Source organism: Stegostoma tigrinum, chromosome 44 (genome assembly GCF_030684315.1).
Source record: "Stegostoma tigrinum isolate sSteTig4 chromosome 44, sSteTig4.hap1, whole genome shotgun sequence".
NCBI classification, from domain to species: domain Eukaryota; kingdom Metazoa; phylum Chordata; class Chondrichthyes; order Orectolobiformes; family Stegostomatidae; genus Stegostoma; species Stegostoma tigrinum.
Window position 1 is genome coordinate 3,872,860 of NC_081397.1, and position 13,849 is coordinate 3,886,708.

General features: G+C 43.9%; 1 protein-coding gene across 1 annotated transcript; it reads right to left on the reverse strand.

The window, feature by feature from the left end:
* Positions 1-5,003: 5,003 nt before the first annotated feature.
* Positions 5,004-10,145, reverse strand: LOC132206894 (probable G-protein coupled receptor 139). The gene is made up of 4 exons (XM_059641998.1): positions 10,037-10,145; positions 8,469-9,317; positions 7,134-7,378; positions 5,004-5,150 (listed from the first exon to the last, which is right to left on the reverse strand). The coding sequence occupies exons 1-4, from the start codon at positions 10,101-10,103 to the stop codon at positions 5,004-5,006; spliced, it is 1,308 nt and encodes a 435-aa protein (XP_059497981.1). The 5' UTR covers positions 10,104-10,145.
* Positions 10,146-13,849: the final 3,704 nt, after the last annotated feature.

The window sequence follows — 13,849 nt, forward strand, 5'->3', positions numbered from 1 at the left end:
CAGACAGGGTCTTTTCCCTGCAGTGGGAAGTCCAAAACGAGGGTATAGAGAGCACAGAGCAGAGTGCATAATGCGAGAGGGGAATGATTTAAAAGAGACCAGAGGAGCAACGTTTTCTCATGCATTGGTAGTCTGAGTATGGAATGAGCTGCCAGAGGTGGTGGTGGAGGCTGTACAATTATAATATTTAAAAGGCATCTGTGTGGGTTTGGGAATTGGAGAATTCAGAGGGATATGGGTTAAATGCTGGAAAACAGGGCCAGATTTTTTTGTTAGGATGCCTGGTCTGCGTGGACGATTTGGACTGAAGGGTCTGTTTCTGTGCTGTAACTTTCTATGACTATATCTGCCATGGTGGAATTTCAAAAAGACATGACTGAACGAATAGTCTGGCAAAAATTCCAATAGGATATTACTTCACCAGGACCCCTCGCCATGACACTTGAGGATGGATCTGGAACGTGCAGCCTGAGAGTTTGAGGAAAGCATGTTCAATCAAAGGGTTAGGGTCTGGAACGTGCCACCTGGTAGTGTGGTCAAGGTGGGGCCAATCGAGGTGTCAGGGTCTTGAACACAGTGCGTGAAAGAGCCTGAAAGAAGACATTCAATCAAGAGCCTGTGGAGTGGAATTTCAGAAGAATTTGAAAGGCACCATGAAATGATGTGACACTCCTGCAGCACTGACCCTCCAACAATGTGACACTCTCTCGGCACTGACCCTCTGAGAGTGCAGCACTCCCTGAGTAGTGAACCCCAACAGACGGCATTCCCTCAGTACTGACCGACCGACAGTGCGGCAGTCCCTCAGCACAGACCCTTCAAAGCTGCAGTACTCGCTCAGCACTGAACTTCGGACAGTGCAGCACTCCCTGAGTACTGACCCACCAACAGACGGTACTCCCTCAGTACCTACCAACCGACAGTGCAGCACTCCTTCAGTACTGACCATCCGACAGTATAGCCCTCTCTCATGACTGACCATTCGACAGTCTAGCCCTCTCTCAGCACTGACCATCTGATAGCGCAGCATTCCCTGAGAACAGCCCATCCAACAGACGATACTCACTGAGTACAGACCCACTGACAGTGCAGCAGTCCATCAGCACTGACTCTTCAAAACTGCAGTTCTCCCTCAGCACTGATCCTCTGCCAGTGCAGCACTCCCTGAGTTGTGACCCACCAACAGACTGTACTCACTCAGTACTGACCCTTCGACAGTTTCGCCCTCCCTGAGCACTGACCCTCTGATAGTGCAGCGTTCCCTGAGAACAGACCAACCAACAGACGATATTCCCTCAGTACTGACCCACTGACAGTGTGGCAGTCCATCAGCACTGACCCTTCAAAACTGCAGTACTCCCTCAGCACTGACCCTCTGACAGTGCAGCACTCCCTGAGTACTGACAATCCAACAGACGGTACTCACGCAGTACTGACCAACCGACAGTGCAGCACTCCTTCAGTACTGACCTTCCGAAAATATAGCCCTGTCTCAGTACTGACCCTCCGACAGTACGGCCCTCTCTCAGTACTGACTCTGCGACATTATGGCCCTCTCTCAGTACTGACCCCCTGACAGCATGGCCCTCACTCGGCAGTGAACCTACGACAGTATAGCCATTTCTCAGTACAGGCCCTCCGACAGTATGGCCCTCTCTCAGTACTGACCCTCCGACAGTATGGCCCTCTCTCAGTACTGACCCTCCGACAGTATGGCCCTCTCTCAGTACTGACCCTCCGACAGTATAGCCCTCTCTCAGTACTGACCCTCCGACAGTATGGCCCTCTGTCAGTACTGACCCTCCGACAGTATGGCCCTCTCTCAGTACTGACCCTCCAACAGTATAGCCCTCTCTCAGCAATGACCCTCTGGGAGTGCAGCGTCCCCTGAGCACTGAATAACAACAGGCGATATTTCCTCAGGACTGACCCACTGACAGTGCGGCCGTCCATCAGCACTGACCCTTCAAAACTGCAGTACTCCCTCAGCACTGACCCTCTGCCAGTGCAGCATTCCCTGAGTTGTGACCCATCAACAGAAGGTACTCACACAGTACTGACCAACAGACAGTGCAGCACTACTTCAGTACTGACCTTCCAACAGTATAGCCCTCTCTCAGTTCTGAGCCTCCAACAGTATCGCCCTCTCTCAGTCCTGACCCTCCGACAGTTTGGCCGTCTCTCAGTACTGACACTCCGACATTTTGGCACTCTCTCAGTACTGAACCTCCGACGGCATTGCCTTCTCTCAGTACTGACCGTCCGACAGTATGGCCCTTTCTCAGTAATGACCCTCCGACAGTGTGGCCCTCTCTCAGTACTGACCCTCCGACAGTGTGGCCCTCTCTCAGTAATGACCCTCCGACAGTATTGCCCTTTCTCAGTACTGACCCTCCGACAGTATGGCCGTCTCTCAGTACTGACCCTCCGACAGTATGGCCCTCTCTCAGTACTGACCCTCCGACAGTATGACCCTCTCTCAGTACTGACCCTCAGTAGCTGTCAATCCTTGCAATTTATCTGCCCAGTTCACATTTGCTAATCCATGTTTTCTTTTATTTTCTTTATTTATGTTAAATAAATTGATCCAACTTGCTCCATCTCAAACCAAATCTTCCTCTCTTTCATGTTGTGATTGCTACTTTCTGCAAGATATTCCACCCAGAGGTCACTCCTTATACCTGGCCCATGACCCATTACAAGATCCAATGTGAACTTCTTTGGGATCGAACAGCTCCTAAAATGCCCAGTTCGAACACCACCTCACACTACATCTCTATCTTATTTAGTTACATTTAAATTTTATTTAAATGTTTCTACTGCTGCATTTTAAAAAAAATTCTGTATAATATTTCTCCGAATCACCTTATGTCTTAAGCTTACTTGTTGTTGTTATTTGTGAACTTACTTATGGCTTCTCTCATTAATATACATAAAGTGAATTACTACACTTTTCATTGTGTTCTTTTTGTAAAATTATATACGGCAATAAGTTTGAAATTCTAAATTACTCTGAGGGTGACATGTAGTCGTCTTTTTTATTCATTTAGAGGATGAAGGCATCGCTTGCCATGTCATAATTTACTGCCCTTCCGTAATTGTCCAGAGGGCAGTTAAGCGTCATGCTGCCAGATAAGGATGGCAGTTTCATGTCCTAAAGGGCATTAGTGAACTTGATCAGTTGTATCTTCAGAGTTAGAACCTTCTTTCCAGACATTTATCAAATTAAAATTCTACCACCTGCCATGGTGGGGTTTGAATGTGTGTCCCCAAAACATTGCCACGGTCTCTGTATGAACAGGGAGACAGAGTGGCCGAGTGGTATTATTGCTGGACTGTTAATCTATAAACCGAAATAATGTTCTGAGGACCCAGGTTTGAATCCTGCCACAGCTAATAGTGTAATTTGGATTCAATAAAATATTTGGGATTCAGAATCATCTGATGGCCATTGTTGATTGGGGGAAAATCCATCTGCTTGAGCGGATGTAGTCGCAATGGAATCAGTCTATTTAATGTGGATAATATCAGGAATAATGCTCAAAGACAAATCGTACCCACATTGCAGTGGCAGCAGAATATTTCTCCACATAAGCATGTTTCAAATGAACGGATTGCAGTCCAATTGCACGAGCCTTTCGTGTGTATGTCTGTGTTCTGATGGTGTTGTTAGATATTGCCCTCCCTCTCTGACTGAATCCACGGAGGTTTTCACCCTCCACCGACCCCTTGGTAGTGGTGTGGCGAGGCCAGCAAAGGGTGGCAATGTAACACCTTCAACAAATGGGAGCTTTGTTGCACAAGTGTGATGTTTCACCTCTTGACAGGAAATTTCTGTCCGGGACTGCAATGCTGTAGAAGCCATTGGAATTGGAAAGTTTTATGCTCTAAAAAGGAATCTCAGCAATTTAAAAAAAAACCATACATCAGTTTTATTTATTCACAATGCAAGGAATTCTAGTAACTTGATGTTTCACAGTGTTACTGAACTTCGCTCTGAACCTAGATGATGTCGCTGCATTAATAAATGTTTGGTGCGTGGGTTCTGATAACTTCATATGCCTCAATTTCTCACATCAAAACAACTCATCATTGGTTGTTTGTAACTTTAGAATGGGATATTTTGAAGTTTTATTGAGCAATGGGGCAATGTATTTAACACTGCTGAGCTATTCTATTTACTTTCATCTGAAACTTTCAAAGGATTTGACTTTGATGGAGACCTACAAAGGGTTCCATTCTGAAACCAATTAGGCAGTAGGAAATTCCATTTCCATGGGCAATTCCTTTAGATTGTGCGACAAGGGGAATTCGCAGGATCCCAGCTCAACTCTCTCCCTGCACTGGGGTAAGGGCTCTCTGTAGGAGTGTGATGGAATACTCCCCACTTGCCTGCATTGACGAAGCTCCAACAACACTCAAGAAGCTTAACAGTGTCTGAGACAATGAATACAGCTTGATTAGCGTCACATCCTACAAGATGAACTGCAGAAACTCTTCTTCACCTTCACAACCCATGACCGCTGCCATCTTGAAGAACACGGGCAAATCAAAGGTTGTCCCCAATTTGACTTGGAAATATAACTGATTCAGCACTGCTGCATCAAAACCCTGGAATTCCGTAACCGACAGCACATGGACTGCCGTTGTTCAGGAAGGCAAATCACCACCCACTTCTGAAGGGGCAACCTGGGGCAGGTAATAAATATTGGGACCGGCCAGTGGTACCCAGACCCCACAGGTGAATAAAAACAAAATCACTTCATGATCTGAGAACAACAGTACCCTCCTCCACTGAAAAGAAATTGTGTATATTCATTAGGAATTTGTGTAACTCGGTATTTAACTGCATTACTGATCTTTGCTCTGAAACTAGACAATGTTTCTGCATAAATAAATATCTTTGTGCAACAACGTAGGTTCTGCTGCATGTAACCAACTGCACTGAAGTGGTCTCGAAAAGGAAGTTAATGGTCAAGACCGTGTCTTTGAGAAGCATAATATTAGAATATTGCAACATTGATTAACCACGGGAGGATGAAGGTAACAGAGATGGTTAACAGCAAAATCATAGACTTCCTTCTGCTCTCCATCTCTGGGTCTCTGCAATTATTTCCAATTCTCTCGATCTTCAACATGACTGGACTCGACTGGTGACAAAAATGTGTCTGAATGTCAGAGCATTGAGCAATGGGATTAACGCGAATGGCAGTAAAGGAGTCAAAACTGTAAGAAGTAATCAGAACAGACTTGCATTCTTTGTTTGAGTCTTTTTGATACAGGTTCAAAACATTAAAATCAGCATAACTTAGCATTTCTGTTATATTTCAGAGACAGACATCAATATGTTAAACAGATAACTGCCCCAAAGCCTCTTTTTTAGTTTGGGAGAGTAAATTTCCTATTACTGGCATTGTTTTGAAGAGAAATAAACTATGGGTTTCTTTATTCTTGCTTCATCATCCCGGAAGAAGACAGCGCACAGCTCCAAGCCACCAGCATCAACTGTCATTTTGAAAAATCTAGAAAAAGGCCAGTGAAGGCCAATACCTGTTCATTCATTCGAGTTGCCTTCATCGTTTCAAAGGCAGCCTGGTGTTCTGCTAACCAAACCACTTCTACTTGTTTCCTTCACAAGTTTTTTTTTAAGGCACAGCTTTCCTGCTAAAATTATGCACAGATTTCCAGTCAACTCACACATTCCTAAAATCTCCTAATTTCTCATTTGGTTTTCAGAACAAGGAATTCACTTGGAGGCTTGACTATCGCCTGGCAATTTCTTTTTTCTAATCATTTGTTGGGTGTGGGCGTCCCTGGCTGGCCAGCATTTCTTGCCCATTGTTAGTTAACCTCGAAGTCGTGGTGATAAGCTAAACTCTTGAACCAATGCAGTCCACCTGCTGTAGGTTGACCCACAATGATCTTCGGGAGGGAATTCCAGGATTTTAACCAAGCGACAGTGAAGAAAAGGTGATATATTTCCAAGTCAGACTGGCGACTGGCTGGTAGGGGAACTTTGAGGCGGTGCTGTTACCATATGTGCGTTGCCCTTGTCCTCCAAATGGCCAATGGTTTAGAAGGTGCTTTCTGAGGATCTTTGCTGAATTTCTACAGCGCATCTTGTAGACAGGGCGCACTGCTACTAATCTGCATCTGAGGTGGAAGGAGTCGATGCTTGGAGAGGAAAAGCAAATCTAGCCAGTTGCTTTGTCCTGGAATGGTATCAAACTTCTTGGGCGTTGTTGGTACTGGAGTCATCCAGGCAACAGGGGAGTATTCCATTGCACTCCTGGCTCGTGCTTTGTAAGCCATGTGTATACGTGCTGAGGCCAGCCGAGCTTCTGGTCAATTATAACCCTCAGGATGTTGGTAGTGGGGGATGTGTGTGTCTGCATGAGTCTGTCTGTGCTGGTTTGTGTGTGTGTGTCTGTGTGCGTGTGTGTGTGTTTCTCTGTGTGGCTGTTTGACTGAGTGTGCATAGGTGTCTAGTTGAGTACATTTATTTGTTTGTGGGAGAATGCATGTATGTGTGTGTTTGTGCGTCTCTGTGCCTGTGTCAATCTGTGTGTTTTTCTATATCTGTACTTTGTTCATCACTGTCGATGAACCTGTAGGTATATTAGGCCTGTAAATGTGTTATTTTAGATTGATGTGTTTCTTGAAGGGTGCTTCTTTGCTCATGTGTTTCTCTGTGTTCATGTAAAATATATCTATGTTTGAGGGTATCTGCATATTTCTGTGCAATACACTTTTGAGAGTGAAGCCATTAAAATGGGATCAAACCCTGTATCTGTATCTGCCAGTGCCTCTCATGCTTAAGGTGATAATGCTGATAGTCATGTTAATGCATTTCTGTGTGTGTGTGTGTGTGTGTGTGTGTGTGTGTGTGTGTGTGTGTGTGTGTGTGTGTGTGTGTGTGTGTGTGTGTGTGTGTGTGTGTACATCTATTCCAGTGATAGGAATTACTTTTCCCTCAACAAGATTTGAATGAATTAATTAAAGTATGGTGAATCAAAGGATTAGTCTTTCTCTCTCTGCCACATTTCATTGATGCATTGTTCACATTGCAGCAGGTCTATCGTTGAAATTTGTTTAGAAAGAGACAGTGAATGACGTGAACACTGAGTGATTACGTTATGATGGATATTTGGGAAAGTGATATAATGCAACAAGCACCGCTGGAAAAGCAGGAGGTTTTCTTTTGGATGGAGCCTCTCGTACTGCACGCTTCTTTCGTTCTTCAAAGAATGTTTTTGGAGACAGAGCAGTTTTGCCCAATGCCTTGCAATGTTATTTTTGAGGTATGAGGAGAAGAAGCTTAACATGCCCACGGTGATCTCCGCCCCTACACTACTGAATTCTTTCTCAATTAGAATTTCTAAGAGCACATCAGAAAACACTGTAAGCTTCAGAAACCCTGCCTCCTCATGAACGGTTCACTCGGTGGTGCCAGGATTCACTTGCAGTTGAAACACGTTAATTAATTTGTGTACAATATCTGGAATACTGCTCAAAGATAAATCTGATCATGTTATGCAATCACCTGCCAGAATTTCACACATCAAAACAGCTCACATTAATGTGGACTCTGTTGAATTCTAATTGAGGAGTGAGATGATGTATTTCATAGTGGAACATCTTCTCATTAACCATTCTATTTAATTACATTAAAATCTCTTGAATCATTTGATTTTGATGGAGACATACAGAAGGTTCCAAGTTGTTACCAATTACGCTGCAGGAAATTGCATTTCACTGGATAATTCTTCAGGATTGTGCTTTGATGGGAAATCCACAGGCCCTCAGCTCAAATCTCTCCCCGCACTAGAATAAGGGCTCTCTGTCAGGTGTGTGCTGGAATACTCCCTACTTGTCAGAATGATTGCAGCCTCAACAAACACTCAAGGAACTCATCACCGTTCATGAGAAAGCAAACCAATTGATTGACATAACATCCACATATATCACCTCCCTCAACCAATGTTGCTTAGTAGCAGCAGAGCTTACTGTATGCAAGACGCACCCATAAATTCACCAATGATGCTTTTACCACAGCTTACAAACCGACGACCACTTCCATTTCAAAGAGCAAGGCAGCAGGTACGCGAAAACAAAACCCCCTACAAGTTCGCCTCCAAGCCTCTCACCATTCTGACTTGGACATATATCATGGCTCCATCACTGTTACTGAGACAGGATCCTACAATTCCCTCCCTAACAACATGTGTGTCTGCCTACAGCAGATCCGCTGCAACATTCATGGTGTCATCTCATCCACGTCTGCCTTCTCAAGGTGCACCTAACGATGGTCAATAAATGCTGACCAAGCCAGTGATGCTCACATCCAATGTGTGAATAAATTTAAAGGATGATCAGGAAACACTGGAAACCTCCTGTAGGCTTTACTGAGGAGTTTTATTTATTTACAACACAAGGAATTTGTGTAACCAAGTACTTTACTGCGTTACGTACTTTCGCTCTGAACCTGGACAATGTTGCTGCATAAATAAATGTGTTTGTGCAACAATTTAACCTCTGTAGCATTATACCAATTTTTTTGAAGTGAAGTAGAAAAGATGAGTAATCAGCGCTATTGTTACCCTGAAAGATGTAAGAGAAGAAATATACAACAATCATTGACCACTGAAGGATGAAGCTCCCAGTGATGGCAAAAAGCAAAATCACAGATTTCCTTCTGCTCTCCAACTCTGTGTCTCTGTGATTCTGACCATTGCTCTCACCCTTCAGCCTCTTCCGAACACGACTTGCGACTAAAATGTGTTTGACTGTTAATGCATTGAACAACAGAATTAAAGCAAATGGCAGTAAAGGAGTTAAAACAGTATCCAGCCAGTCTAACGCCACCCACCAAGTCTCAGTAAAGTAGCCTGACTTTGTTTTACAGTAGAACGGTACATTTTCGATTATCCTCCATGGTTCAAACTGAAAATAGAAGGGGATGTTTTTCAAAGAGAGTAGTGCGCTGGTTGATGTGAGGACCACAGCTGCAGTTTTGTCGGTGCAATACATCGTTCTGAGCTTCCGACAACAGATGGTCACAAATCGATCAAAGGAGAAAGTGATGGTGAACCAGACGGAGCAGTCCCTGGCTGTACGGAACAGCACCATGTTGACACTGCACACAGGTGTGATGTCCAGGAAGCAGAGCGGGTAATAATAAGTGCGAAAGCTTGTCAGTATAACATCAGTGAAGATGACCATCAGATCAGCAGCTGCCATAACCACCAGGTAACGAGTAGTGCAAGGGGATACTCCACATTTTCCCCGGGAAAGGATAACAATTGCCAGTAAATTTACTGTGGAAGACAAACAGGCAAAGAAACAGGAATTTACTGGTCAGAAATTCCCCTGACTGTTCCAGAGAGAAACATTAAGAATTTGTCACCAAACTCCGGTCCACTGTGTGAGTGGAAATGGTTAGGGCTGAGTGAGTTTGGATAGTAAAACTTTCACACCCACCTCTGATTGTCCTCCTGCCCAGTCCCTCCAGAGATTATGGGATTTGGACAGGAATTTAGCTCCCAGTCCCTCCTATGAGAGCTGGAGATTTTGTTTCATTACCATTTGAATTATTATAATATCTTGTAGGAGATCACTCAGATGACTCCTTAACTTTCTAAATTCTAGAGAAAGCATGCCTGATTTCAATAACGAAAACAAGAATTGCTGACTGACTGGTAGTATCAGTGGGTTAGAAAACAGAGTTAACATCGCGGATCCAGTGAACCTTCTTCAGAACTAACTTGCCTGATCTCTCCTCATACCTTCAAACCGGATGAAACCGGAGCAGATGGCAGAACGCTGAGATCAGAAAATTCTGTGGCAGCAGTAAAGTTGGGAGTCTCTGTCAGAGGAGAATTGGGCCAAGTACACTCCTCAGTGAAATGCTGTAACTGTTCCAGTGTCTGCATGAGGCTGATCAGTCAGCGAGCCGGAGACATTATTGTACAAAAGGTAAAATCTCACAGCATATCAGCAACAGATTAAAACTAGTTCAATCGTCAGAACACCATACCAGGGGTGCCGATAAAAGCTAAGGCGGTGTAGAACACTCTCTCCACGTGTTGAATTGTTTGATGCATTTTTCTGTGCGAGGTGATCTGACCACTCAGAAAGATAAAACTTCCTTCTTGAATCTCTTGAGCTCATGCATTGTCGCAGATGTTGCCTTATACTGCGTGGAAGCTCCATGGGGAGATTGAGGTTAGAGCATTGATCAGCTTTGTTGATGTTTGTCAAATTTCTGTAAATGAATACGTTAATTACAATAGAAAGTTTAATTCTAATTAAGGAGAGGCATTGCTGCTCAGTATGTCAACATGAAATAAGAAAAAAGAATCTGCCAGTTAATAACGTTTTCCACTCACATACCATGAACCCCATCCCAAGCTCACAAATTATTTCAACCGATGCTGCATCGGGATGGTTTATTCTAATGGTGAGCCCATTTCTCAGAGCTGTCATTCTGTACTGGACGATACAGAAAGAACATTTCACTCACAGAGTGAGATGCGATTCCTCTCAGACCGTAAATAAGTGCATTGTTTCCAAGGTCAGAATTTATTCCCCATTCCCAATTGCCCACAATCTGGGGACATTCGAAGGACCAAATGAGGGCATCATACTACCTTTTCTGAGGTATGGGGGTCTCAGCGAAAAAGATGAATTTCCAACAATGGAGAGATTGATGAATATTTCAAGTGAAATTCCGCCAATCATTGAAAGTGAATAAAAGCACATTGCATGAAGTAAATTCTCAAACCATTGCAGCTCATTCATATAACAGACCATCTGACAAACAGGCCCTTACCCTCATCAAAAGCATAATAAAAATCAGAACCAAGCCTTCCCATCAGTTACACGCATTGTCAACAGAACAGAACCTCCACATCCTGCATAACTCTCCAGGATGCAAATGGTCAAATTGCCTCTGTTCATTCAGATACAAGGACGCAAGACGGCGGCAGGGTAAGTCACTCCATTTGGAGCTCCACTTTACTCACCAGTTCCCTTTCCTAATCTATTTCTCTTCTTATAACCAAGCAGCACCAGTAGAATCCTAGAATTGTGACAGTGTGGAAGGAGGTCATTCAGCCTATCGAATCTCACTGATCCTTTGAAGATTATTCCACTCACTGCCATAACCACAGAACGCTCTGTCTCTGATGGCTCGCCCAGCTAGGCAGAAAATCGCAAGACATAATGTCCAAACTGGCATAGCCAGCCCATGTATTATGCCAATCTTTGGACTGTGGGAGGAAACCAAGCAGAATTACTGAGTCAGTGAATTAAATTAAAAACGCGTCCTGTCCGACAGCGTTCCTAAGTCAGTGAATTAAATACCGTGTCCAATCCAAGTCATTATTACTCTGTCAGTGAATGAACTACTCTGTCCAGTCCAAGTCAATATTACTCTGTCAGTGAATTAAATGCCATGCACCTGTCATCTACAGTGAGTCAGTGAATTAAGTAGCAAGTCCTTGTTTAGGTCAGTATTATTGAATCAGTGAATTAAATACCACATCCTTTCCCAGTCAGTGTTACATAGAGACTACTTCCAGTGTGGAAATAGACCATTTGATGCAACAGGTCCACACCAACTGACTGAAGTGCATCCCACCTCGGTTCACCCCCCACCATCCCAGCAATCCAGCTTTTCCCGCTTTAACCCACCAAGTTTACATGTCCCTGGACAAAACGGACATTTTAGCATGGTCATTCAACCTAACCCGCACTTCTCTGGACTGTGGGGCAAAACCGCAGCAAATCCGCAGAGACATAAGGAGAATGCAGTTACTCCACACAGACAGTCTCCCGAGGTGGAAATTGAACCCAGGTCTCTGGGGCTGATATGTCACAGTGCTAACAACTAATCTACTGTGCCATCCCAGTAAACTAAACACCCTGTCCCTGTCCCAGTCCGTATTATTGAGTCACTGAATTAAATATGGTGTCAGGATCCTAATCAGTATTCCTGCGTCATTCATTTAAATACCGTGTCCCTATCTCTGTCAGTGTTACTCAGTCAGTAATTTAAACGCTGTGCCCCAATCATTATTACTGAGTCCGTGTATTAAATACAGTGTCTCTGTCGCAGTCAGTATTGATGAGTCAGTGAATTAAACACTCTGTCCCGATCTCAGCCGTATTGCTGCATCAGTGAATTAAATAGTGTGTCACTATCCTAGTTAGTATCACTGAGTCATCAAATTAAATTCTGTGCCTCCTGTCCCTTTCAGCGTTACTGAGACAGTGAATTAAATATTGTTTCAATACCCTGGTAAATGTAACTGATTGACTGAATTGAATACTGTGCCCCTGTCCGGGTCAGTAATCCTGCATCTTGCATCAGTGAAGTAAATACCGTTCCCTCTCCTGGTCAATATTACCGAGTCAGAGAATTAAGTATTGTATCCCTGTCCCGGTCAGAATTGCTGAGTCAGTGAGTGACAAACCGTGTCGCGGGCAGAATTAATGAGTTGGTTGATTATGTACCATTTCCCTATTCAAGCCAGTATCACTGAGTAGGCGAATTAAATACCGTGACACTGCCCTAGTCAGTATGACCGATTCGGCGAATTTAATACAATGTCATTATCAATGCGTGTCTTATGAAGACAGTGATTTAAATAGCCTGTATTTGAAACAGTCAATATTACTTTCTCAGGGAATTAAATACCGTGTCCCTATCTCTGTCAACGTTAATGAGTCAGTGATATAAATAGTGTAGCAGTCAGCATTATTGAGTCAATAAGTTAAATACCCAGTCCCTTTTTAGGACAATGTTACAGTATGACTTAATCAGTGAGTTCAAGACCATGTCCGTCTCCCAGCCAGTTTTACTGCATTAGTGAATTCAATACTGTGTCCCTGTTCCGGTCAGTATTGCTGAGTCAATGAATTAAATACCATGTCCCTCTCCCGGTCAGTATTACTGAGTCAGTGAATTAAATGCCACGTCCCTCTCCCAGTTGGTATTTCTGAGTCAATAAATTAAACATCCTGTTCCTGTACAAGTCTGTATTACAGAGTCTGCAAGTAAATATTACGTCCCTGTCCAAATTCGCATTATTGTATTATGTTCAATATTATGGCCTGAGTGACTTAATAACAGTGTGCCTGCCCCAGTCAGTGTAACTGTGTCAGTGTATTGAATTCCATGTTCCAGTCCCAGTCAGTATTACTGCAGTGGTAAATTAAATACCATGTTGTGATGTCGTGCTGCAACTGCACAAAACGCTAGTGCGGCCTCACCTGGAATATTGCGTGCAGTTTTGGTCGCCCCCATTACAGGAAGGATGTGGGAACATTGGAAAAGGCGCAGAGGGGATATACCAGGATGTCGCCTGATCTGGAGCGCAGGCCCTATGAAGAAAGTTTGAGGGACTTGGGTCTGTTCTCATTGGAGAGAAGGAGGCTAAGAGGGGATTTAATAGAGACATACAAGATGATCAGAGGATTAGATAGAGTGGACAGTGAGAGTATTTTTCCAAGGATGATGACTTCAGGTTGTACAAGCGGGCATAGCTACGACAGATGTCACAGGCAGGTTCTTTACTCAGAGAGTGGTAAGGGCGTGGAACACACTGCCTGCCAATGTCGTTAACTCAGCCACATTAGGGGCATTTAAACAGTCCTTGGATAAGCCGATGGATAATGATGGGATAATGTCGGGGGAGGGGCTTAGATTAGTCCATGGGTCGGTGCAACATCGAGGGCCGAAGGGCCTGTTCTGCGCTGTATTGTTCTATGTTCTATGCCCCTATCACAGTCTGTATTACTGATTCAGTATGTTACATACCGTGTTGTGGTCCCAGTCAGTATTTCT